Source organism: Hyaena hyaena, unplaced genomic scaffold (assembly GCF_003009895.1).
Source record: "Hyaena hyaena isolate Hyena2069 unplaced genomic scaffold, ASM300989v1 scaffold_180, whole genome shotgun sequence".
NCBI classification, from domain to species: Eukaryota; Metazoa; Chordata; class Mammalia; order Carnivora; family Hyaenidae; genus Hyaena; species Hyaena hyaena.
In genome coordinates, this window is record NW_024080811.1 from 996,953 (window position 1) to 1,024,332 (window position 27,380).

At 38.7% G+C, this 27,380-nt stretch overlaps 1 protein-coding gene across 4 annotated transcripts in view; it reads left to right on the plus strand.

Moving 5' to 3' along the window:
• The window catches only part of CD86 (CD86 molecule), a 66,799-nt gene extending 39,852 nt beyond the window's left edge, over positions 1-26,947 (plus strand). Inside the window, exons 3-8 of one of the 4 annotated variants that reach the window (XM_039240671.1) lie at positions 8,471-8,806; positions 11,068-11,373; positions 14,225-14,374; positions 23,119-23,164; positions 25,003-25,093; positions 25,270-25,338. In XM_039240671.1, coding sequence (XP_039096602.1) covers positions 8,471-8,806; positions 11,068-11,373; positions 14,225-14,374; positions 23,119-23,164; positions 25,003-25,090 — 926 coding nt within the window. In that variant the 3' untranslated portion in view covers positions 25,091-25,093; positions 25,270-25,338. Of the gene's footprint in view, positions 1-5,830; positions 6,057-8,470; positions 8,807-11,067; positions 11,374-14,224; positions 14,375-23,118; positions 23,165-25,002; positions 25,094-25,269 lie in introns of those variants that run through there. The other 3 variants (XM_039240672.1, XM_039240670.1, XM_039240673.1) reach the window with 3 other exon arrangements.
• Positions 26,948-27,380: the final 433 nt, after the last annotated feature.

The following is a 27,380-nucleotide window of genomic DNA, read 5'->3' on the forward strand; positions in this document are numbered from 1 at the left end:
CTATTAAAAGGCGTTAAACTCCTTTCCCCATTTAAAAATCATTTTCCTGGCATTTACTATAAAGCAACAGATAAGACAGTAAAAATAGTTATATACAGTTATGAACACAATATATATGAGAATCCCTTATATTTACTCAATATTATTTCATATATACTTTCTAAAGTTTCTAAATTATTTTTATTTTTATAATTTTTGAAATTGTATTAGTCCATTGAATTGGAGTCAAAATTTATTGTGTTTGTGTATGTGTTTTATTCATTTAGAAGTTATGACCTCACTGTCTTCTTTGGTTGCTAAGGACATTTCAATCTTATTGTCATTTAGATTTTCTTTCTTCAGTTTTTAAAGAATGAGTTTGTAAATTTGAAAAAAATATTTTATGCTTTAAGTTTAGCAGTTTCACCACAACATGTCTAGGTATGAACTTATTTTCATTTATTTTACTTGGTACCTAGAATATACTTTATTTTTTTTTCAAATGTTTTTAAATTTTATTTATTATTTTTAATAGTTTATTGTCAAGTTGGTTTCCATATAACACCCAGTGCTCATCCCCACAAGTGCCCTCCTCCATGCCCATCTCCTCCTTCCCCTCCCCCCCCTTCAGCNCAGTCTACCAATTCAAATGTTTTTAAATTTTATTTATTATTTTTAATAGTTTATTGTCAAGTTGGTTTCCATATAGCACCCAGTGCTCATCCCCACAAGTGCCCTCCTCCATGCCCATCTCCTCCTTCCCCTCCCCCCCCTTCAGCCCATCAGTTTGTTCTCAGCATTCAAGAGTCTCTCATGGTTTGCCTCCCTCCCTCTCCCCCACTATTTTTACCCCCTTCTTCTCCCCCATGGTCCTCCGTTAAGTTCCTCCTAATCCTCCTATACGTGCAAACATATGCTATCTATCCTTCTCTGCCTGACTTATTTCACTCAGCATAACACCCTTGAGTTCCATCCATGATACCTAGAATATACTTTAAATCAGAGGACCCATGTTCTTCTCAGTTTGAATATTCACAATCTTTATCTCTTCAACTATAGTTTACCTACCATTCCCTCTTCTCTCTTCTTTAAGAAACTCTAGAGCTTCTCAGACTAACTGTTCCTGACTCAATCTGTTCTTCCACATTTTTACTTCTTTCTCTTTCTGTACAGCCTGCCAACCAAAGGGTCAGGTAAATCAAAACAGACAGGGGGTCTTCTCATTGTTGAGGGAGCCCAGAACAAAAGGCTCCATAAGTGTTTTGGACTCTGAGGTTGGGGTGGGGAAGAAAGATGAAGGGAAGGGCTGAGGGTGGACATACTGAGACAGCATGAATAAAAGTGTCTTCAAGGCTCTTCCTCTTCCCCAACATGAGGAGGCCTCAGGAAAGGCATGTGAAGGCCTCTGCTCAGGAACTCAAAGAAATCTAGGAAAGAAGGTGCCTGGGCTATGAATGTAAATATGTGAATGAGCATGACTGGCCACAGATCTTGAGTTTTGACTACGGTTCCTATCAGACACTGCTGTGCATGGGCTGTGCACTAGGTCTGGTGTGGGAAGGACAGTTCTCCCCCATGAAGGCTGCTAGGTAAAACATTTATAATTGCTTAGGATCAGGACTAAAAAAAATCACACATAGGTCTTTAAACTAGGTGCTGGATTCCATGGGAGAGACAGACAATAACCAACATACTACATCATGTCAGGTCATGATAACTACTCTGATAAAAAAATAAGTCAGTATAAGGAATAGGGAGTGACAAGGATACTATCTTCAATAGAATGGTCAGAGAAATCTCCCTAGGTGGTAGCATTTTATGAGAGACTTACATGAAGTGAAGAAATAACTATGAGACTGTAAGGAGGAAGAGCATTCTAGGCAGAGGGATCAATATAAGAAAAGGCCTTGAGATAGAGTGTGCCTGCCTTTTAGAGGAATAGCAAGGAAGCCAGTGTGGCTAGAGCTGAGTAAGTGAGGGGAAAGAGGTTTGAAAGGTACCAGGGACCAGATTATACAAGACCTTATAGGCCATAGGATGGATTTTTGGATTTAGTTCTCAGGATGATGTGAAAGGATATGGATTTAATTTTCAGTATGGTGGGAAGTCATCAGATACAGGAGAATTATATTATCTGAGATATATTTTAAAGGATTATTTGGGCTTAAATAACCAGATGTGGGGGCAAGGATGAAAGTAGGGAGATCAGTTAGGAGGCAATTGCAATTATCCCAATGGAGATGTAATGGAGGCTTGGCCTAGGGGAGTATCTGCAAACTCAGTGAGAAATGTTCCAATTCAAAATCTATCTCAGTGAGGCAGAAGAATTGTTGGAGTGGTATTAGTAGAAGGAATGAAATGAAAATACAGGAGGTGGTGATAATAAGGTGAGGTGCTTGATATTGAGAGGTTTTAGGAGATATAGAGGTAGAACTTTGGTCTGGGGTCTGGTCCAGTGAGGAGATGGCTGGGGTCAAGTGGACAATAGGACCATTGGAGAGGAAGAGGACAAGAAAGTGGGAGGCTTGACACTGTGTGCACATAGCTGAAATCACCTAGACAGGGGCAGTAAAGGAGAAGGCAGGAGAAGATGGCTGTAGCAAGCCAGATGCTCAGATCTTAAGTGAAAAAGGGGCCCTAGGAAGAAGACGGGCAACAGCAGCCATGAGGGGTTATGGATGCTATAGTCTGATGGCTTGTACTTCAAAGGAACTAAGGTTTTTTAATGTATAATGATATGTTTTCCATTGTACATTATATGATGCTTCATATATTTTAATAGATAACATTTCATAAAATACACTTTTATAATTTTATAAAACATATAGATATTCTGTACTATATATATATTATATATATATAATATATATATAATAAGATACATGGTAAGCTTGAAATGAAAGCAAAGCTAGTATTAACATTAACATGGCCTAAAATATCATGTAGCCCATGAAAACTCCTGAAGAACCATCCCTGCTCTATAACAGAGGATCTCTCTTTAGTTAACAGTTAAAGAAAAAAATATTAGATGACACTTGTTATAGCACAGTGAAGAAGACTATCCAAAGGTTGGAAGTGCTATTGAGAAAGGCATAGAGACCACTACAAAGGTATTTTATAGTGAGGAAGAGATACTGGGCTCAGCTCCAACTGTAGCATGGGCAGGTGGAATTTATAGCCAAGGAGAGAGAGGGGGCAACATGGGGGGAGGTCAGTGGATGGAAAATTACTAAGAAGAAACAAGGGTAAAGGGGGATTCTGTCCAAACCAGCCTAAAAGGGTTATTGCTAAAGACAGGTCAGAGTAATCAGACATCACCTGGGGGATAGTGGAAGATGAGGAACTCAATTAGATATTCAAGTATAATCAGATAGTAATGTTGGGGATTCTGGCTAAAATGACTTCACAGGGTTCTTGCTAAAACTGAGTTTTACAAGGATGTACACAGATGGGACTGGGAGTAGGTCAGGAGCCTGAATAAATTTTGATCAAGCAAAGAGTCTTTGTCATACCTATGTACACAGATGGGACTGGGAGTAGGTCAGGAGCCTGAATAAATTTTGATCAAGCAAAGAGTCTTTGTCATACCTATGTACACAGATGGGACTGGGAGTAGGTCAGGAGCCTGAATAAATTTTGATCAAGCAAAGAGTCTTTGTCATACCTAAAAGGTAATATCTCCAGGATCTCTGGGTAAATACAAAATCCTTTGTCTCTGGTTGCCCTTTTCTTTGCTTCGTATTGTCTCCTCACCCTTCTTTTTCCCATATTAGAGTTCAGCTCTGGTTATCATAATTCTATTCTAGATCTCCTCAGCCACATCTGTGATGACCCTCTCTTGGGTATTTTCTATAGATGATTCAGATAAGTACTGACAGCAGCAAATGGGGGAACAATTCAATAAGATAGAGGACAGGAACATATACAGGGGAGGAAGAGAGTTATCTGTTGCCATATAAATAACAGTACTCAGCAGACAGTTGAATATGGACATCTAGAACTCTAGTGAAGGTGACTGGCTGAAGAAAAGCATCTATGAATTATTAGCTTATACTTGACAAGGGAATAGAGAAGAAATGAATCCAGGGGGTTAGAGGAGAAAAAAAAAACAGAAAAAGTAGAGAGTAAGGAGAAGATCAAGAACCGACACTTGAGATGATCAGCATTTAAAGAGTGATCATAGAAAACTAACCAGGAGGGGCACCTGGGTGCCTCAGTCAGTTAAGTGACCCACTTCAGGTCAAGTCATGATCTCACAGTTTGTGAGTTTGAGCCCCGCATTGGGCTCTGTGCTGACAGCTCAGAGCCTGGAGCCTGCTTTGGATTCTGTGTCTCCTTCTCTCTCTGCTCCTCCCCCACTTGTACTCTGTCTCTCTCTCTCTCATAAATAAATAGATGTAAAAAAAATTTTTTTTAAAAAGAAAACTGACCAGGAGGTCAGAGAATGGTAAAGATGAGAGTTTGCAGAAGGAGATATGGCCAACACTGTGACATTCAACAGAGTAGTCAAATAACATGAGGTCTGAAAAGAGCTCTGAATTTGGCATTGGTGGGAAATCACGGACGACCTCTGTGAGGGAAGTTTTGGCAGAGAGGTGGGGGACAGAGCCTGGGGGTGGAGGCAGCAATTGCTGCTTACTCTTTCAGAGACTTCGACTATAAGAGAAAAAGAAACTAAAAGCAGTAGTGAAGGAATTGCTGAAGTAACTGCCATGAGGGAGAGTGTAGCAGTGTAATGAGCCCAGAGAACAAATTAAGTGAGACGGGAGACTACAGATGTGTAATGTCATCAGTCTGAACAATTGAATAATTTCTCTGGTACTGGTTAATTACTTATTTGTAAGAACAGGTATGTAGATCAAAAGTTAAGTGTCCTTAGGATGAATTCTGCACAACAGAACAAGTTTATTGCCAAAAGAATGAATGGAAAGATATACCATTCCTGTGCTATCTTGTATGATAGCCACTAGCCACATATAGCTATGTAAATTTAAATTAATTAAAATTAGGGACACCTCAGTGGCTCAGTCCGTTAAGCATCTGACTCTTGTTTTCAGCTCAGGTCATGATCCCAGTGTCATGGGATCAAGCCCCACCATCAGGCTCTGCACTGAGTAGTAGGAGATTGCTTGAGGTAGGACCAGATTTCAATGAAAGCACAACATTGGGGAAACATTTGATGAAGAGATTAAAGACGTAGAGGAGTTTATTATAAGGGAATAAGATTTCCAAGGGGCGTAGTAAAGCTTTGAAGGAACTTTAGTAAAAGAAGAAAAATTTATGAGTATAGATAAGCATAGTAACATGAGAAAAATATGGACCTTAAATGTAAAAGACATTCATTTGGGGTAGTGGCCTGGAAAAACTAAAGTCCTAGGTATAGTCAGAGATCACACAAGGTTAGAGCACAACAGTTTTGTGTAAGTTTTAAACATTATATTGCTAAAAAAGTCCTCAAGTATCCTTTGAAACAAATTTCTCTATTTGATTAAGGAGGTGTCTAGATGGATTCTTGTGTGCCTAGCTCCTGGCATCATCATAGCAATCAGTTATAACTAGACACAGACCTTTTCTATTACCCAGGTGCTGGGCAAGGGAGAGAATCTCAATGCTTACCCACCAATGGAGTCTCAATGAGTCCAGTAGCTGGGTGACGTAAGCTGTGGAGTCATAACAGGGGAAGCCTAAAGCCATTTAGCAAAAATAGACCTTGAGCTAAATGTTCCCCACATCATCAGAGAGGGAATTAGCATGTGCAGCTCTGAGTGATGTCATGGAAGCCAGTGGTTGGTGAGGAACTTGGAATGTAAATTGTGAAATACTTTCAGTTCCACTCAAAATGGGCCTCAGAGTGATTTCTACCCTAGAGTGAGGGGAAAGGGAGGAGGGACAAATAGGAACAAATTGTTCCTATCAGTATCTTTGTTCTACTCTGGAGACAAAGGTAGAGATCCCCTCTTGTAGCTTCTCAAACTGAGCTATTGTTAAAATGAAGATTCTGACTCCATAAGTCTGGTGGTGGAGGTGGAGCAGAGATTCCGCATTTCTGACCATCCCATGCCTTTCACTTTTGATTGGTAGATGAGAAATGGGACAGTCAGATGGGTGGAAGGAAAAGCCCTTATAATCTTAGGGAAAGGGGACCTGAGTCAGAGAATTTAGATTGATCTGTGAGTGGAAAGAGTGACTAGGAAGGAGAGAGAGTTGAGGTTCTGCAGAGAAACAGTCATAAATCAAAAAGACAGAAGAAGCCAAAGTTGAAGTCGTTTCCAGGCCTAGAAGTCACAGTTGATCACTAAGCAATAATATAAGGTTGACCATTAACTGGTAGAATTTTCAACTATGAGTTTGATTTCACCTTTAGGTCATCTGCCTTATATCTATGATAAATTAACGATAAAAGCAGAGTGAGTTCCCCCAGAGATATAGCTACTAGAAGTTTTTACAGCAGGTGGCACTCTTACATTATCATTCAGAGTTTAGCAAGGAAGTAGCAGGAGCCCTGAGATTGCCTTGTAAGGCAACTGCTGAATACAGTAAATCTTCCTTGGGTTCTCCATTCACAGTTCCAGGTACTCAGGTAAAATTTCCCACCACCCTCCAATACGGGAATACATCCTGTACAGATGTTGCATTTCATACTTGCCAAGTGTTTTACAGGGTTCTAGTGAGCACAGTGCAACAGTCAGTGATTTATTTTTTATTTTTATTTTTTATTTTTTACAAATAGTTTATTGTCAAATTAGTTTCCACATAACACCCAGTGCTCATCCCCACAAGTGCCCTCCTCCATGCCCATCCCCCCTCCCCCCCACATCCATCAGTCCTCAGTTTTCGTCAGCATTCAAGAGTCTTTCATGGTTTGCCTCTCTCCCTTTCCCCCACCATTTCCCCCTTCTTCTTCCCCCTGATCCTCCGTTAAGTTCCTCCTAATCCTCCTATACGTGCAAACATATGATATTTGTCCTTCTCTGCCTGCAACAGTCAGTGATTTGAACTTGTGCTAACGTTCACAAGTGCCCAGAGTCCTCTTCCCTTAGAGTTCAATACCACCACCAAACCTCTTGATTATGTCTTCTCACTGGGCCACTCTGTGGATAGTTCAATTTTGCCAAGAACATGTCACTGTTATGTGTCCTGCTCCCTCTTAGAAGAGAAACCCGTTGATCAGATCAATTTAATTTCTCCCACCGCCCTCAAAGAATACTTCAAAGGAAACTCCTGTCATCTCTTTTACCAACCTACTCTCCTTTCCACCTTAATGTCAATGTCTCTTCACTGAAGTCTTGAATGATGAAGCTTTATTCAAAACCCACCCAAACATTTTTCCCAGGGTGGTATTAAACTTTTATTAACTAAGAAACAGCATTTAATTTCCCACTAGCTCTGCACTTCTCACTCACCACTACTTAATTTCGTGGCCAACTCTTATGTAATTTTGTGACCCAGAATAAGTCTGCAAAACCTTATAATCAGTCACATTTAAGGAGTTAGGTGGCCCATATCTCTATGGGCCTTCACTATGTCCTTAAGGGTGAAAGCCTTTCTCTGAACTTTCCCAGCATGTCCTACAGCGGTTGTAAAAATTTCCAGTGGCAATACATACTGGGAAGAGCAAGTTTCTCGTACCTGGGGTTTCCCCAGTACTCCAAAAGCACATCCTCACCTTCTCATCTATGATTCATTTCCAGGATTTCATTCATGTACCTTAAATGGTTTTTGACCACCACAAACCCAAAACAACCATCATATTGGCACAGTTCTCCTTCTGATCCCTGAAAGAACTTACAGAGGTCACTGAAAATAGAGGCTTTGGTTGACTGTGTCATTTCCAAACTGTTTTATATCCTTGGGTGAGCTGACCATGGAAGCAGTATTCATGAGGGAAACTCTGTAAAGGGAACTGTTTGAATTTTAAAGATATTACTCAATGTAATATCCAACTACAAAGGCATAATGAAAGGGAGAGAATATCAAATTTGTAGCCATTATCAGAAATCTTTCAACTATAACAGGCCAAGGAATAAGGGGATATGGAAGGGAGAACTTTTGGTGACAGTATAGAAGTAATGGACCTTGTAACAGCTACAATGAAGAGAATCAATATTCAGGTTACAGGAAGGTTAATGAATGGGTGAATGTGTTGTCTAACTCTGATGGTTTTCCCTGTCTTGGGATTTAAATTCATAGAACCACAGTACTTGAAAGATTCTTGGAATACTTAGTCCACCCCTTCATTAAACTGATAAGGAAAGTGAGCTTCATAGTGGATGCAGTTTATACAAGGCCCACTTTAGTTAGCAGTGGAGTGAGGACAAAGGTCCCAATCTCCAGATGCCAGTATATATGCACATTCCAGAATTTTATACCTAGTTCTTTAGTATCTTTACTGGTAAGATAGCATCTGGATATTGTATAAAGATAAATGGAGTTAATTTTTTCTTCTTCCTTCTTGTTTCACCTTCTCCAATCTCTACCTTTCCTTTTTTAGGTGTTGCTTCCATGAAGAGTCAAGCATATTTCAACAAGACTGGAGAACTGCCATGCCATTTTACAAACTCTCAAAACATAAGCCTGGATGAGTTGGTAGTATTTTGGCAGGACCAGGATAAGCTTGTTCTGTATGACCTATTCAGAGGCAAAGAGAACCCTCAAAATGTTCATCTCAAATATAAGGGACGCACAAGCTTTGACAAGGACAACTGGACTCTGAGACTCCACAATGTTCAGATCAAGGACAAGGGCACATATCACTGTTTCATTCATCATAAAGGGCCCAAAGGACTGGTTTCCATACACCAAATGAGTTCTGACCTATCAGTGCTTGGTATGTAATAAATGGCATATTTCAGATCCCTGGCTTTCTCAGATGAGACTAAAATGAGCTGAGAAATGTTGCAGGAGGAGGGGAGTGGGGAGGTCAGAGGGGTGGGGATGGTACCTGGAGAGAGAAGGGCCAGCCATTTCTGGGAAGCCCATTTGAAGGGAAGGCAAGGGTAGTAATAGGGAACTGAAAGTCCTTGTACTTTTTATAGTTTGCTACTGAAGGATCACTAAGAATCTGCTTTGTGGACAAAATAGAGCTAACTGAACAAAGTTAATGTGGCCAAGGGAAAACCATGGGTAATTTGGCCATTACTAAGTTTGCAAAGTTATAATAGGCCTCAGATTTTATGTTCATTTTTTTCCTTTGGTCCAAGATTTCTCACCCACTATATCTTTGCCTAGAGGAACTGGCAAAGGTGACAGCTGATTGACTTGGGTTTTTCCTTCAACCTCCTGGAGGTCATTTACGAGTTGTTTGCTGCCCAACCAGAGCCCGGTAGACAGAAGGGAAATAACTCGGGACACATAATCCCCAAAAGTGACAATTCAGCTCCTCTTTTTTTTCAAGCCTTGGAAAGCCTATATATAACTACAGATTTTTTATTATAATACAGTAAAATTAATTCTTTTTATTTTGATACACAGTTCTACTTAACATATGAATAGATTTATGTAACCACCACTATAAATGGGATAAAAAAACATTTTTATCACCTTAAAAAATTTTCCTCATGCTGTATCACTTTATAATCATACCCTCTCCATACGCATAACCCCTATTTTGCATCCTACAGTCTTAACTTTTGAAAATGTCACTTAAATGGAGCCACATAGTATGTAACCTTTTAAGATTAGCTTCTTTTATTCAACATAATGCCTTTGAGATTCATCTAAATTGTTGCATGTATCAAAAGCCTGTTCCTTGTTATTGCTGAGGAGTATCATATTTTACCCACTCAGCCCATGGAAAGACATTGAGTTGTTTTCAGTTTGGGTCTGTTATAAATAGAGTTGCTATAAACATGTACAAGTTTTTGTGTGAATGTTAAGTTTTCATTTCTATAAGGTGGATACCCAGGTGTGAGATTACTAGATTCAGATTAATTTTTAATGAAACTGGTAAAGGCAGAGCAACACTGATTCTGAAACCACAGAGTTAAAGCAAAGGCAAAAGTATAAATAGAATGATGAGTTCCTCCCTTTAAGTCCTGTGTGATTCAAAGTAGGCTACAGGACTTTTGGAACATTTTGCACAAGTGCTAAATCAATGTTTTTAAGGTGTGGCCAGATACTATTGAGAAACATGGAGTGTTTTAGGTGGGACACAATCATTTCCCAACCTGTGATTCTACAGATATTGTTAAGGAGGGCAAGGTAAGTAGCACCATGGCAACCCACTTTCTACAGACTCCATAAAATATAGGCAGGGTACTTAAGTAGTATGTTGATACAGGAAAACTTATAAAGATGACACACAAATCACTGGTTTTAAAGGCAATATACTAAATTATAAATTAGTGTGTTGTACCTGAAAACTACCCAGTGACTACTGAAGAAGAACAAGGATCTGGTTGGCAGAAGGGGCTAGGTACCAGTGGTCCTCAATGGCCACAGAAATCTAAATGGCAAACCCAGGCGAGAGAAACTCTGTGTTTATCAAGATCATATATTTCCCCTAAAATGGCTGAGTTTGACCTTCATCTTGTTGAACATGATGTAGAAAACATGACAGTTATGCCCAAAACCAATATTCTGAATTTCTAAATCCAAAATCCCCATCCACTCACTTACCACTCTCCTGCTTGGGTTTCTGGAAGATATGTCGCCCAGCAGGCCAGCACCATAAACTCTGCGGTGTCAATCCCTTTCTGCTTCCTTAGTCTGGCAAGCTGGAATGTACCCCATAAGACAGCTGGGTTCTAAAGTCACACCAATTCTCCTTCCCAAGACTTCACTCCCCAGAACAATGGCCTCATTGTGAATTTTTGGTGACTCAATTATAGCCCTCCTGTCACTCAGAGAGGAGCCCCCTGATTTGGGCAAGCAGGAAGTAAGCATGGCCCAAAACTCCATTCTTGAAAAATAAATGTGGGGTCATTATATAGCTCTCACTATGGGCTGAATCCCTCAATTTAGATACCTGGAGGCTCCCAGATGTGCCCCCAGTGAGTTCCCGCATCAGGGCCATTTATTTGCAGTTGTCTTCCAGACACATCTAAATTTAGACTGATTTCTTTTTTTGTATCTTTATTCTCCTTTCAGCTAACTTCAGTCAACCTGAAATAATGGTAACTTCTAATAGAACAGAAAATTCTGGCATCATTAATTTGACCTGCTCATCTATACAAGGTTACCCAGAACCCAAGGAGATGTATTTTCAGCTAAACACTGAGAATTCAACTACGAAGTATGATACTGTCATGAAGAAATCTCAAAATAATGTGACAGAACTATACAACATTTCTGTCAACTTGTCTTTCTCAGTCCCTGAAGCACACAGTGTGACCGTCTTCTGTGCCCTGAAATTGGAGACACAGGAGATACTGCTCTCCCTACCTTTCAATATAGGTAAAGCTGCTTCCCAAGACTATTTCTTTCAACAGGTATTATACACAAATGGTTGAGGCAAATCATTCAATGTGCCTGCTTGCAAGGAAGCCTCCAACAGGGTCATTTTGTGGTACTATTGGGAGGGAACCAGAGAGAGGACTCCTCTCTTCATCTGAGTGCTGCAGGGTCCCAGAAGCTATGAACACATGCTGCACTTGAGGAAGTATGTTCTTAGCCCAGTCTTTAGGGACTATCTTTGGATAGAAGATTCTGAAATTTAAGTCAGAAATCTAAGGTTCCTCCAGGCTAGAAATCTTCCATTCATACACACACACACACACACACACACACACACACACACACACATACACACACACACATTCATACATAACAGTACATGCTGAAGATAGAACCATTTTACACATTGTGGACTGCAGACATAAAAGCTAAAACGTATAAGACATGCTTTCTTCCCTCAAGGACCTTCTAATAGTATCAGAACTCCATGATGTACACGCATTGAAAAATGGATTTTAAAAAGATTAGAATTAGAATCTAAGGCATATCCCATGGAAATATCTGACCAATTTAAAAACAAGAATGACTGATAATCAGTTTTATAGGTATTCAGAGGTAGGAAGTTCATTGAGAATTCTTCCTAAAGGAAATGGTACCTTAAAACACCATAAAAGATAACTGAGCTTTAAAAGTATGGTGAAGAGATGACAGGTATTAGACTAGTGGTTTCTTGAACAGAAAGAAAAATTCTCAGACAGCATCCAGGTTTAGAAGGTCAGAGGGTGGGACGCCTGGGTGGCTCAGTCAGTTAAGCATCTGACTTTGGCTCAGGTCGTGATCTCAGTTTATGGGTTCGAGCCCTGTGTCAGCCTCTGTGCTGACAGCTTCAGAGGCTGGAACTGGCTTCAGATTCTGTGTCTCCCTCTCACTCTCTCTGCCCCTTCCCCACTTGTGCTCTGTCTCTGTCTCTCTAAATGAACATACATTTTTTTTTAAAAAAAGGTGAGAGGACCACAATCAATTCACATTATCTGATAGGGGCTCAGGTGGTGGTGGTAGGGATATGCATCAAGGAAAGACTCAGAAGCATAAATTCTTGTGGCATGTTGACAGTATAGTACAGGGTCCAGTCTAGCTGGAGGGAAGGGTTGACAATAAGTGGTATCTGCTAATAGGAGCCTGACACTTTGAAGTCCTAGTTTTGCCCTGGAAGAAATGCATCCATATTTGAGACTTGACTTATGAGGAGCAGTAACTAAAGAGTTCTTTCCTGCAATAAAGGGACCCTGCACCCACATCGCCCCTATCACTGCTTCTGATCCTGACCCCTTTTCCCACACATCTGCCTTGGCCCCTTCTCCAATTCTTACCTTTTGATTTTTCCCTCTTCTAAGGCATCCATCCAACTCCTCTAACTTTGCTGCTTTCTCTCTCCTGGTGTCTCATTGTTCAAACGTAACTTGGTTCATGGACACATTCTTATGGACAGCCCTTGGGGCCAATAAGCTTTACCAGTGGGCCAATCCTTTCCTTCTACTGATTTCCTTCTGCGAAGACACCTCTGGCTCTGAGAGCCCAGTAAATAGTTAGGCCACATAGCCTGTCCTGGTTGCTTCTACTATAGCCTCTCTTGGCCTAACAGAAGCCTCTCTTAAGCTATCCCTGAGGTTCAGCACCTCTTTGGAGCCAGCAACACCACCATACCTGACATGCCTTGGGGCCTTCTGCCATAGTTTCCTCTGCCATGGCTCCCACAGTCTACAAATGAGCAGGACCTTGTCACCGCTGTAGCTTCATCATGGCTCACTTTTCTGCTGTTTCTCAACTACTGTAAAAACCTTCCCAGCTACCACCATACTCAGAAATGTTTTAGCTCTAGATGCCTCAGGAAGCCAGGGCTCACCTCTCTCTGTATCCCTGTTCTATGGCTTGACCCTGAATTGAGGAATCTTCTTGGTTGTCAAAAGGTAGCAGTCTCCATGTTATCAAGTATAACTCTCCTATACTGGGAGTGCCAAACAGGCCTGAGTGGGATAAACTGGGACACACTGAAAAAGTGTTGAATATGGCCTGTAATGGCAGCAATTCCTTTTCTTAATGTCTCAGGAACAGGGCATGTGTAGGCAAATTGCAACTGAACTAATAGGTCAGTGGGTTCTATTTTCCTATAATTTGAGATTAACTATTCAAACAATTCCCATAAATTGTCTATAAAATGGGCCACTCAGTTCTAAGTTTTCCCTCCAAAGCCTATTTTTCAACTTTGTAGAAACTTAGAAGTCCTTATGCTAGTAGGTGATACATTGTGAAAGACCTGCTTTTTCCACTGTGACTTCAGTGGAAGAAACAAATAAACAAACAAGAAAAACTGGAGATAGGAAGCTATTATATTTGTCCAAGTGGGGTATGTCTGGCACCTGATCTACAGATGATAGTAGATGGAGAAATTATTATAAGGGAAACTTCAGGACCCCAGGCCCAACTATGCATGGGCTGAGGAAGCATGATGCTGCACAGATGACTATTCATTCAAAAGCTTAAGCATGGGTACCATACCCATGCTCAGAACCAAGGGCCAGGTTGACCTTCTTCTTCCATATCACAGTCCTTGTCATCCCTACCTCTGGGAAGAGAAGGTAGCTTAGTCCAAGCATTTAACCAGAAGCACTGGCTTGGTTCTTAGCTGCTGAGGTCCTGTGACTGGGGCCTTCAATGGCCTCAGACTGTGGATTTCTTGGTCCTCTGGCAGTAGAACCCTGGTGAGATGCTGACTTATAAATCAAGACAACAGTAATATAAACCTTTTATAATAGACCTTCCTGGCTGATTGAAAACATGTGGTCATTTCTAGATGCACAACCTAAGGAACAAGACCCTAAACAAGGCCACTTCCTCTGGATTGCGGCTATACTTGTAATGTTTGTCGTTTTTTGTGGGATGATGTCCTTTAAAACACTAAGGAAAAGGAAGAAGAAGCAGCCTGGCCCCTCTCGTGAATGTGGTGAGTCAGTGCTTGTCCTCTCTGCAGATTGCTATTTTGCAGCTACCTCGTAATCTGCCTTCTGGAGCTCATTGGCTGAGCTCAGACAGGCAAAAAGTCAGCAAGTGGTTGGAGGAAAAGGTTTTCCCTCAGGGTTTGGAGCCCATATAAATGGGACTCAACATTGCTCTGGATTTCTAGGAGAGGCAACATTTCTAAACTAAGGTTTACAAACGTATTTCTGGTTTCCTGACAAAGGTGATTATTCCTTGCTTTACCTTCCTCACTTCATGAGTTTACTGTGAACATTCAATGAAGTAAAACGGTGAAAACACTTCTAAATGTCAGTGATTATGGACCTGGCAGAGTTCAAGCAGGGAAGCTTGGTGGGAGGAGGGGAGAATTAGATGACCATAAGATTAACCTTCTCATCTCTAAAAGTCTAGGTTTCCTAAGGAAAAAAAGTGGAATGAATTGTTCCCCCTTGACTTGTTAAAAATAATATTAACTTTTATTGCTTACCAAGTATTACATACCCATTACCAATTATACCAAAAGTAAAAATCATCTATAGTTCCACCAGTAAGAAAGAAATAGTTATATAGACATTTTGGTGTGTATCTTCTAGATTTTTCTGGAATCTGTGTTATTTTCAATAAGTGGAATAATATTATAAGGACTGTTTTTCAGAGTTTTAGTACTTATTTATACTAAATGTAGCAAGAAAATTTTCAATGTCATTAAGTATCATTCTATAGCATCATTTTTTTTTCTATAGCATCATTTTAAATGGCTGTGAAATATTCCATTTTGTGGATACACCTTAATTTATTTAACTAACTCTATATTGTTACACACCTAGAATATGTTCCCGTAGTTTTGCTATTGTAAATAGCACTGCATTGAGCAGCCTCCTCATTGACTTTTGCAAAAGTAGGAATGTGCTTAATGGGGGACAAAGTTTCCCTTGGCCTTATAATAATCTTATACTTCTTTGTGGTTTGGGCTGGTTTGGGCAAAGTTGTAGAGTAAGATTTGACTTTGTACCAGTAATGCCTGTAGTAGAAGTTTGGTGGTGCTGATAATTAGGTAACCTTCTTACTTTGGTAAAAAGCATCAGATGAATAAATGCTTCTGATCAGGATCTTATTTAAGATTTCGGTGTACTGATTTTATTTTTTTAATGTTCACAAATGATTTTATTTATTTATTTATAATTTTTAATTTAAATTTCAGTTAGTTAACATACAGTGCAATATTGGTTTCAGGAGTAGAATTCAGCAATTCATTATTTACATACAACACCCAGTGCTCATCATAACTAGTGCCCTCCTTCGTACCCCTCACCCATCTAGCCCATCTCCAACCCATCTCCCCCCATCAATTCACAGTTTGTTTTCTATCATTAAGAGCCTTTTGTGGTTTGTTTTCCTCTCTCTCTTTACCCCTTTCCTTCCTATATGTTCATCTGTTTTGTTTCTTAAATTCCACAGATGAGTGAAATTACATGGTATTTGTCAGTCTGAATGACTTATTTCACTTAGTATAATACATTCTAGGTCTATTCACATCATTGCAAATGGCATTTCATTGTATATACATACCACATCTTCTTTATCCATTCATTAGTAGATGGGCATTTGGCCTATCTCCATAGTTTGGCTATTGTTGATAATGCTGCTATAAACATTGGGGTGCAGGTACCCCTTCAAATCTGTATTTTTGTATCCTTCGGGTAAATACCTAATAGTGCAATTGCTAGATTGTAGGTTAGTTCTATTTTTAGTTTCTTGGGGAAACTCGATACTGTTCCAAGAGTGGCTGCACCAGTTTGCATTCCCACCAGCAGTGCAAGAAGGTTCCCCATTATCTGCACCCTTGTCAACACATGTTGTTTCTTGTGTTGTTAATTTTAGCCATTCTGACATTCAGAAGAGCATGGGGCTCTTGAGATTGTGGTTATGAATTTGAGGCCCATGTTGGGTATAGAGATTACTTACATAAACAAACAAACAAATAAATAAATAAACCTTAATATATAAATAGATAAAATTTGGGGTCACCTGGCTGGCTGATTGTACTGATTGTAAGATCCACTAGAAAATAGATGGATAACATTAGCAGTCACTCATTGAATCCTGCTATATATTTTCTTAAAGTTTATTTATTTATTTTGAGAGAGAGCAAAAGAGAGAGCATAAGCTGGGGAAGGGCAGAGAGAGAGGGAGAGAGAATCCTAAGTAGGCTCTGCACTGTCAGCAGGAAGCCCAAAGCAGGGCTCATTCCCACAAACTGTAACATTATGACCTGAGTGGAAACCAAGAGTATGACACTTAACTGACTGAGCCACTCAGACACCCTATCATCCTGCTATACTTTAAAAACAGGAAATTGGGGAATGATTATCCAATTTCAATAAATGAATACTAAGCCAATAGTAGACTCATTCAAACTGCCAAAGTATGGCTGATATAATAATAGATTTCTATGATATGAAGTTGTAAAATTCGAGCACAGGGAAAGATATAGAAATATATCGTGCTTGCGAAAGCTTTGACTTCTCCAGGTGACAATTTTGAGCTTTTTCTTTCAATCTCATTGCCATTTAGAATTAGCTAAATGTGCAGAAGCAGGCTTCAGCTTGAAAATAAGCTGTCTCCTAAATTTTCTTTCACATTGGAATGATTAGCTTACAAATGAAACAAAGACAAAGAAATGGAGAAAAAGAAATTAAGAATGCTTCTTCCCCTAAGAAGCAATCAGAAAAATTCAGTAGAATAAACAAGAGAGTTAAAGAGGATGTATATGTATACATGAAAGAAGTTGAAAAAGGGTTCAAGGAACTGCAAATGACAAGATTTCCTTCTTTTTGATGGATGAATAATATTCCACCACATCTTCTTTATCCATTCATCAGTTGATGGACACTTGGGCTCTTTCCATAGCTTGCCTGTTGTTGATAATGAGGCTGATGGAAGGAGGTGGGTGGGGGATGAGCTAGATGAGTGATGGGTATAAGGAGGGTACTTGTTATGATGAGCACTGGGTTTGTATATTAGTGATGAATCACTGAATTCTACTCCTGAAGCCAGTTTTGCACTGTATGTCAACTAACTATAATTTAAATAAAAATATGAAAAGAATAAAAAGAAGCTGTGTGTATGCATATGATAGCCAAACAGAGCTATGAGTGGTAAAAGGCAGAAAATAACAAGAGAACATAGCATATCTATGACCTCTTCCTCCCAAGAATGTGATAAAGAATATTGATAGGGAAAGTTTGGTCAGACAATCACCTGTGCTAGTGAGCTGGTCAAAGAGAAGAGTCTTGATATCATTGGAGGAGATGTACCAAGTAACCATCCCATGTAGATGTATTTGTAAATTTGGGTTCTATAATTCAGCAATATCTACACTTGCTTTGTGGATACCTTTGGCATTACCTATATGATAGACTAAATAATGCCTCCCACAAGATGTCCACCTCCTATTCACAGAACCTATTATATGTTATCTTACATGGCAAAAGGGGCTTTGCATATGTGATTAAGGTACTGACTTTAAGATTATGAGATTATCCTGGATTACCCAGATGGGCCCAATTTAATCACATGTGTCAGCATCTTTCCCATGCTGGGTTAGAGGGTTGAAATGGAAGGAGGAAAAATCCAAAGCTTGAGACAGACTTAACCCATCATTGTTAGCTTTGAAGATAGAGGAAGGGACCATGACACAAAGATTGTAGGTGGCCTCTAGAATCTGCAACTGGCCCTCAGCTGTAAGCCAGAAAGGAAATGGGGATCTCAGTCAGAAAACCACAAGGAACTAAATTCTGCTGACAAATAGACATGGAAGCAGTCATGATCCATCCACAAGAGACACAAGCTTACTGATAACCAGTAGGAATTTCTCCAAAAAACAATGAAGCTTCCTCCTAATCCAATATTAATCCATTTCTCAGAAGAGACAGCTCTCAAACTAAATAACAGCATAAAAAGTCTTTTCCACTGTTTGTTTAGTAATTATACTTTTTCTATGCCCCAACTATCAACATTTACTCTGTTCAGGCTGTTAAAAGAATAAAAGGGAAATGCCACAGTTTTTCTAGCTAGTTTCTAATCTCTCTTCTCTTTTTTGATTTGTCAAACAGGGCAGATTAGGCATGAGAAATTGTAACCTTGAATTACTGTCTTTTCCCAATCAGAAGTTACCCTATCAGTTTACCCATGGGGGAAAGAGACTAAAAATAGCTCCTCCTGAAGTTGTACTTCCTCATTTGGGTCTTATGTGACTGAAATCTGTATGAAATAGAGCCCTAGCAAACAACAGTTTTTACAGTTTGCCTCCCTCCACCAAACCTGGAAGAGTCTCAGCTCTTTCAGGAATGTTTTCTTAAAGGGCAAGTGTCTTTTCTGAAATAAATAATTTTAACCACTATTTAGACAGAAACAGTCCTTCATAGGACTTATAAACTGAAAGTTGGTGATATCATCACTTCTGGCCTTCAAAATGCTAAATTTGTAATCGATTCCACAAGATTAGAATCTGCCTTTTTGTTGTCTGCTTTCATTTTAAAATAGGAGCTTTTTTTTTTTTTAAATGGCGATGATTTTGTTTGTCATGGGTATGAAAGAACAATATAAATATTCTATGTTGGTCCACAGACATATGAAAAACTGTATTCAGCTATAAGAATTATTGTTTATTTTTTAAAAATTTTTAAAAATGTTTTTATTTATTTCTAGGAGAGGGAGAGAGACAGCGTGAGCAGGGGAGGGTCAGAGAGAGAGGGAGTCACAGACTCTGAAACAGGCTCCAGGCTCTGAGCTGGCAGTCAGCACAGAGCCCGACGCAGGGCTCGAACCCACGAACCGCGAGATCATGACCTAAGCGGAAGTCGGGCGCTTAACCGACTAAGCCACCCAGGCGCCCCAAGCATTATTTTTAAAAAAGGAACCTTGACAAAAACAAAACCTAGCCAGATGTATAAAGTGTCTGGAAGCTCAGTCAAATAAGAAATAGTTCCAGTAACAGAGGATGCTTAGCCAGAAGAGAAGCTTTGGGGAGGAGAAAGGTGTTCCCTTCAAATATCTGAAGACCTGACATAGAGTATAAAAATTGTACTTAACTGTGCATGGTTATAAGAAGGTATAAGGAAATATGACTGAGTTGTAAAAATTAAGGCTCTTTTAAAACTATATAGAAGATATAAACTTCTCCTTCCTCCCATGTCGGATTAACTGCTATGGGAATTTCCCTGGTACTGTAAACAACTGGAAATCAGACAAAATACAAAACAACTGTTTTCAGGCATTGGACAATAAGCTGTAGAAAACTGTAGTCCCTGAAAGAAGGAAAAGATGAGATGAGCCCTATGACTGCCCCCCAACTTACTACTTAAAGTCAGTTTCCAGGCTGCTCTGATAAGGAAAGAAAACTATACCTAAACCTTGGGAACATAAATGGCAAAACCCTTTACAAAATTACCAACTGAAATCTAGCAATATATTAAAAGTATGATAGGGGCGCCTGGGTGACTTAGTCGGTTAAGCGTCCGATTTTCGCTTAGGTCATGATCTCGTGGTTCGTGGGTTCGAGCCCTGCGTCGGGCTCTGTGCTGACTGCCAGCTCAGAGCCTGGAGCCTGTTTCAGTCTGTGACTCCCTCTCTCTCTGACCCTCCCCTGCTCACGCTGTCTCTCTCTCTCCTAGAAATAAATAAAACATTAAAAAAAATAAAAGTATGATACATCATGATCAAGTGAGATTTATTCCAGGAATATAAGATAGGCTCAATATACAAAAATCAAGCAATAAAATTCACCATATTGGCAAACCAAATAGAAAAGCCATGTAATCATGCCAGTGGATACAGATAAAGCATTTGGCAAAATTAATACTCATTCATAATTTTCAAAAAGAAAGAAAAACTCTCATAAAAGTAGGAATATAGAGGAACTTCCTCAACCTAACAAAGGACATATAACAAAACCTTCAGTTAACATCATATTTAATGATAACAGACTGACTGTTTTCCCCATAAGATCAGGAATGAAGGAAGGATACCACATTTAAATATACTATATTTATTCCACATTGTGCTGGAGGTCCTAGCCAATGCAAAAATCTAGAAAAAGAAAGAAAAGGCACACATATTGGAAAGGAAGAAGAAAAACTGTCTTTTTTCACAAATAACATGATCATTTTATAGAAAAGCCCAAGGCATCTGTAAAAAGCTATTAGAACTAATTGTGTGTAGTTAAGTCTCAAGATACAAGGTCAATACACAAAATCAAAATCAGTTGTATATCTATATACTAACAACAAACAAGTTGGAAACTGAAAAAATGTTTAAATGCCATTTACAGTAGCATCAAATAATATTAAAATCTTGGAAGTAGATTTTAAAATCAAGTACAAGACCTGTACACTAAAAATGGAAAAACATTACTACTGACTAAATTAAAGTAGGCCTAAATAAATGGAGAAATATGCCATGTTCATGGATCAGAAGAGTAGATATAAGATATCAATTTGGCCCAAATTGATCTGTGGATTCACTAACATACCAGTCAAAATACTGGCAGGCTCTTTAGTGGAAATTAAAAAGCTAATTCTAAAAGTTATGTGGAAATGCAAAAGATATACAATTACCAAAAAATTCTGAAAAACAAGATAAAAACAGATGACTTATACTACCTAATTTCAATATTTATTATATAGCTATAGTAATCAGGACAGTGTGGTATTAGTGAAAGCACAGACATACCAACCAATGAAACAAGATGGATAATCAAAAAGTAAAATCATATGGTCAATTGATTTGGGCAAAGGAGCCAAGGTAGTTCCATGCAGAAAAGGATAGTCTTTTCAACAATGGTTTTGGGACAATTAGATATCCACATTGAAAAATATGAACCTTCATACACATAAAATAACTTGAAATGGATCATTGACCTAAAAATAAGAGATTTTAAAAAATCAGAAAAAATTTTCATGATCAGATAGGCAAATCATAGATAGGACATAGTAAACACAAAGTATATCATAAAAAGTAAAACTTGATAAACTGGGCTTCATCAAAATTAAAAAACTTTTGTCCTCTGACTTTGTTAAGTATATCAAAAGTCAAGCCACGGGCTGGAGGAAAATGTTTACAAAATACATATCTGAAAAGGACTTATATACTATATATCCAGAATATATAATTATATATTACTACCTAGTAAAGAAGACAATCCATTTAACAAAAGGCTGGGAGCAAAAAAACTTGAACACATACTTCATAGAATGAAATATGCAAATACCTAATGAGCACAGTCACACAGTCACAACATCATTAGTCATTAGGGAAATACAAAATAGTACTCTAATGAGATACCACTATATACTCACCAACATGGCTAAAATTAAAAGTAGTGGTAAATATCAAGTGCTAGAGAGAATGTAAAGCAATTGAAACTCTCACGCATTACTACACAAACGAGCAATCTTAAATATTTGCCCATGAGAAACAAAAACATATGTCTACACAAAGATACATACATAAATATCCATAGCAGCTGAAATACTGAAAGCCTGGTATCCTACATTTCCATCAGTTGGTAAATGGACCAATAATGGTGGTATATTCAAACAGTGAAATACTGCTGAGCTATAGAAAGGAATGGACTACTAGTAACATGCAACAACATGTATGAATTTAAAAAAAGCAAGCTAGGAGAAAGATACCGGGCACAGAAAGACCACATGACTACACACTTATGATCATTTAGAATTATGAAATTTTTAAAAAATTAAATCTATTGTGATATTAACCAGATCAGTGATTATCAGAGGATGGGATAGGGGGAAAATATTGACTGGAAAGGGGCAGGAGGAAACTATTGGGGCTTATATAAATGTTCCATATCTTAGTTCCATATGGTAGTTATATGACTGCATTCATTTGCTAAACTCATCAAAATCTAAAAAAAAAATTACTGGATTTTATCATGTATTAATTATGCCTCAATAAAGCTGATTATCTTTAAACACACACACACACACACACACACGCATACACACGCACACACCTGAGAACTTCTAATGGTAAGAAGTGCTCAAAACCATCAAGGGTATTGTTTTACTCCCTAAAGTCCTCCATGGACACCCGGGTTAACAATCCCTGCTGGAAGGCTCTGAGATAAAAGCACTATCACAATAGTCAACCTAAAGGAATTCATACTCCAAGTTGCATCAGTGGTTAAGTCCATATCAATAACAACTCAGGCTTTGGGAGATCAAGCCAGTTAGAGATTTCCACTTGGGCCCATCCATGCCACATTGTATAATAGTGGGTAGCACCAACTGACTCAACCATTTAGATGTTAGTCAACATCTTTAGGATTTCCTTTTCTTCCTCCTTCTAAACCTTTACTTTCAGAAAAAGATTTAAACCTTTTCTAATCACTAAATGATTGCTAAAACTAAATATGTTATGCCTCCCAGCAGTACTTTTATTTTAGTAAAGAATAGAGCTATAAGTGAAAAACCTATTTCCAATATTAGAACTCAAGGCACAGTGAATAAAGGAAGGCATTTGCTCTTTGGATGCAGAAAAACTCCTTCTCAGTCCTCCTGAAATTGCACCAAGTAACCATCTTTTCCACCTGTAAGACCACATGATTTCTCTTTGAGTCCTAGAACTTTGGATTCTCTTCAGATTTTCTCCTGTTTAGTGTCTATAAGGCAATACATTTTCTAAAGTTGTTTTGGTCTCTTTCAGAAACCATCAAAATGAAGAGAAAAGAGAGTGAACAGACCAACGAAAGGTGAGTCTTGACCTTACAACACTGCTGAAAGAGGTACCATCTGCAGAGAATCTATAATTTGACCATCAGTTGAGTCTGGGGCATGCTGAGACCTTAGTAAACATGAACTAATGGAGAGAGAAAAGAAAGTGAGACTAGAAAGGATCTGGTAGGAAATGTTCTAGCTGTAAAAGGATGGCAGGATATCCAATGCACAATGCTCAAGGGGCATGGGAAGCTCAGTCATGGCAAAGTAAAAAATCAATACCAAACAGGGTCTGTGTGGTATGTGGGGGCTGTATACTATTCACATGGTAACCCTGGTACCTACCATGATGCCTGGACTAGTGGGAATCCTACATGTGTGGAAGGAATAAAGAAATAAGTGAGGAGAGAGAACATGCTGTTTTTAGCTTCAGTGTCTTTACATCTGTTGTGCCCTCTGCCACTTCTTTACTCATTCTTCAGATCTTGGTTCAAGCTGCACCTCCAAAAAAGCCCTTTATTAAATTAGATTATACTAGCCTGTTATAGAATCATATGGATCCCTATGCTTTATCTTCATAACACCAAGTAATACTTACATTTTTGTTCAATTACATTATTAACCTCTATGAACTACACTGAACTTTATAGAGGGTAGAGACCATAACAGTTAAGATTATCATTGAGCTGCCAGCACCCAGCACAGTGCCTGGCATATAGTAGGTGCTCAATAATTTTTTTCTATTATGAAATTGTAGCAGCAGATAATTTTTAGTCCATAGAAAGTAGCTTTTTTTTAATACTAATAATTGTCTGTAGTTATAATTTTCATGGCATCTACTGTTTTACAGATACTGGGACATATTCATAAAATTTACATAGTAGTGGTATGATAAATATATATAACATGTTGAAAGAGAGTTTCATGGAAAAGTAAATACTATTCATCAGGGCTTATTTTCTCTTATATTTGCTTTCAGCTGAGCAATATTATAAGTTGTTTGATTTTTATTTTTCATTTATTTGCTTTCTTTCTAGATTCTTTACCTAATCAAATCCAAATAAGCAATCCTAAATATGGCACAGGGGGAAATGTGTATATCCTTTTCTTTATATTATCTTTCATCCACATACTAGGGGCTATAGTAGACAAATGTGGTGATATGGGTTTTTTTTAAGAGTTCAAGTTTTCAGTTGTTTTTAAGTTCAATTTATTCAAACTAAAAACAAAAATAGTTCGTCCATTTCCCCTACCCCTTGCCCCCACTTCTGGAAAACACATATCTCCTCTCTGTGTCTATGAGGTGGGGTTTATTGTTATTTATTTTTGTATTCCAAATATAAGAGAGATAATATGATGTATGTCTTTCTCTGTCTGATTTATTTCACTTATCATAATGTTCTCAAGGTCCATCCATGTTGTCACAAATAGCAAAATCTCATTCATTTTAATGGCTGAATCATATTCCATTGTATGTATATACCACAATTTCTTTATCCAATCATCTATCAATGGACAGTTGGGTTGTTGCCATATCTTAGCTATTGTAACAAATATTTGTTGAAAGAATGAAGGTATGCATGAAACATACATAAGGATATCCAGTGATCAGTCCTTCCACAACATGATGAAATCAGATTATTTGTACTTTATCCTCCCTGAGGAACAGGGCTCTCAAGAATATCAAGGCTCTGGCCACATAGTCCTAGGGTCAAAGCAATCCTAATTCAAAAGCCTGGTCACAAAGATACAGTCATAACCCCAAGGTGCACAGCCCTCAGAGTGCCCACCATTTACCTAACGCACAAGCTGCTGTGAGTCTAGGAATCCTGAATGATGAGCCCAGGTGCTGAGATGTTGCCTGTCCTCACAGACCCAGTTCAGAAATGGTCCAGAAGAGCCTCCAGAGAGAAGGCAGCAAGGAATCAACATACGGCAGGGCCAGGCCCAGACAAAAATAAAGGGTAATTAATTGAAGGTAGCATGAAGAGCACATCTCTATCTCTCTCTTCAATAGTTTGTTCCTCCTTATTGGTATTGCAGTGGGCCCCTATATTCCACCCTATCACTGAAATCTAGAAAAGGAAAGCAGCTTTATTGTGAAATCTCACCCAGTTTTTTTTTTTTTCTGTTTCTCCAGAGTACAATACCATGCACCTGAGAGGTCTGATGAAGCCCAGCGTGTTAACATTTTGAAGACAGCCTCAGGCGACAAAAGTACTACACGTTTTTAAGAGTCAAGTCCATATGACTATCCGTTGTTTATATGCCTTCCCTTTCAAGTTTTGGGCTTAGCTTTTTCTTGTCTATTAATATTATTATTACCATTACTAATAGCGGGGGCTCCATGACTCCCTCTGAGAAAGAAGGAGTCATGTAATGCCACTCTGCTCCCTATCCCAGGAGCAGACCTTAACTGCTTCTTTTCATTTCAGAATGCATTTATGGGCCAACCTCACCTGATTGGCTCCTGACAAGACTAACACTTCCTGTTTCACATTCAGCCTTTTTTTTCTTAATTTTACAGATTGTGTTTTATATATAATTCCCAATTACTGGAATAATGGTTTTTATCTATGATTAATTCTAAGGTAGTGCCTCATTCTGTCTTTATATTTGTGACTGAACAACTTCCTCTTCAGTCTGGGTGAGAATTATGTGTTTTATGGCTTTATAGTGTTGCTATTAATATCTTGAAACATAAACAGATGTGTCCTATAATAATGTAATTACTCTGCCTTGAGAAAATCACTGCTGGGGAGCTCTTCTCCCTCTGTGAGGATCAGTCGGAAAATGGTGGCTTGGTGTACTGACAATGATGAGCAGACCAACCCAAGATTTGGAAAATTAAGAACAATGAAGACAGAATCAGTCCCGGATCCTGGAACCACTTCTATCTGAGAAGGATCCACCTGCCGAACAAGTTATAGATAAGCTTTAGCAGAGAATACTGGGTCAAGCACTGTGCATTGTGAACCTACTTCTCTTGAAAGAAATGACTGAGATGATGGTCCAGGACAACTATGCAAGAGCCAACTAAGAGATCACAACACTCAAAAGAGAGAGAAAAAAAAAAAAGAAAGATCTTGACAACAAAGATACACATGAATGCCCCACCTGTCCAGTCCTCTGATAAACCTTGGGACAAGCAACAGGTGGACAGTCTGTCCAAAAGGACTTAAGACAGACAGTAGCTTCTCTGGTGGTTGATCAGAAGTTCAGATAATAATCAAGTTATTGTAATGTTTCATCCAGCTGCAGGTAGAGCTGAGGAAGGAGAGCTATCATCTTGATAATAGGATAAAGGGAAGGAAGCTTAGGACTCTTTCAACTTGTATCTGAGACACAAAGATCTAGAATAGAATTAGGAGGACCGAGATGTAAATCATCTGCAGGCCAATTTAGCTGGCAGGTGCCCTAGGTAGAGATAAGCTAGCCCAGAGCAAGGATGGTGAATTTGTGTCTGAGGACTGCCTATATGTCATTAGAAATGATGGGGAAACTGGGTACACAAGAGGACTATACCAGCCCAGTAAAAATGAGTCAGATGACCCTGGCTCCATTGCAGCATCACTAAGGGATGAAGCAGCCTCAACCCAAACCAGGAGAGAACTTTGAGAGGTCCAACCAAAGAAATATTTCTTCTTATTCTACATAAAGGAATCTAGAAGATTGTAGACAGCTGTACTAGCCATGCTTGTCCTTGTAATATTACCATTTGTGTGTTCTGCCCTGCTTTTGCCTTCATTAGGCCATAAACATCTTATTTCCTAACATGTTTTGTACAGTGAGTTCTTAATACATTTTTCTTAAATTGATTTAAAAGTCTACATTTTCTGCCTCTACTTCAATGGTACTACTTAACCCTTGTAGTCTGATATTACTTCCTCTGTCGTCCTAATGTACTTTACCCTATTAATGGCCTCTGACTCATCCCAATCCCTCTCCTATTCCCCTTTCCCTAATCATTGTATAATAAAAGGGGGCTTATATGATTCTATATGTTTATCGCAGGCATGAGGCACAAAAAATCAAGTAAGGGAGGTTCTTTATGAGGTCAACTGGGAAATTTGGAAAGAGAGAAGAGATACTTCGTTTTAAGTTTGTAACTTTTTATATTCTGTAATTTTAAATTATGTGGTCATATGTACATTAAACAAAAGCTTAATGTAAAACACTCCTTAAAATACCTTGATTATTGCATAGTTATATGCATAGTTATACTGCATATAACTATTGCATATTTGTAAA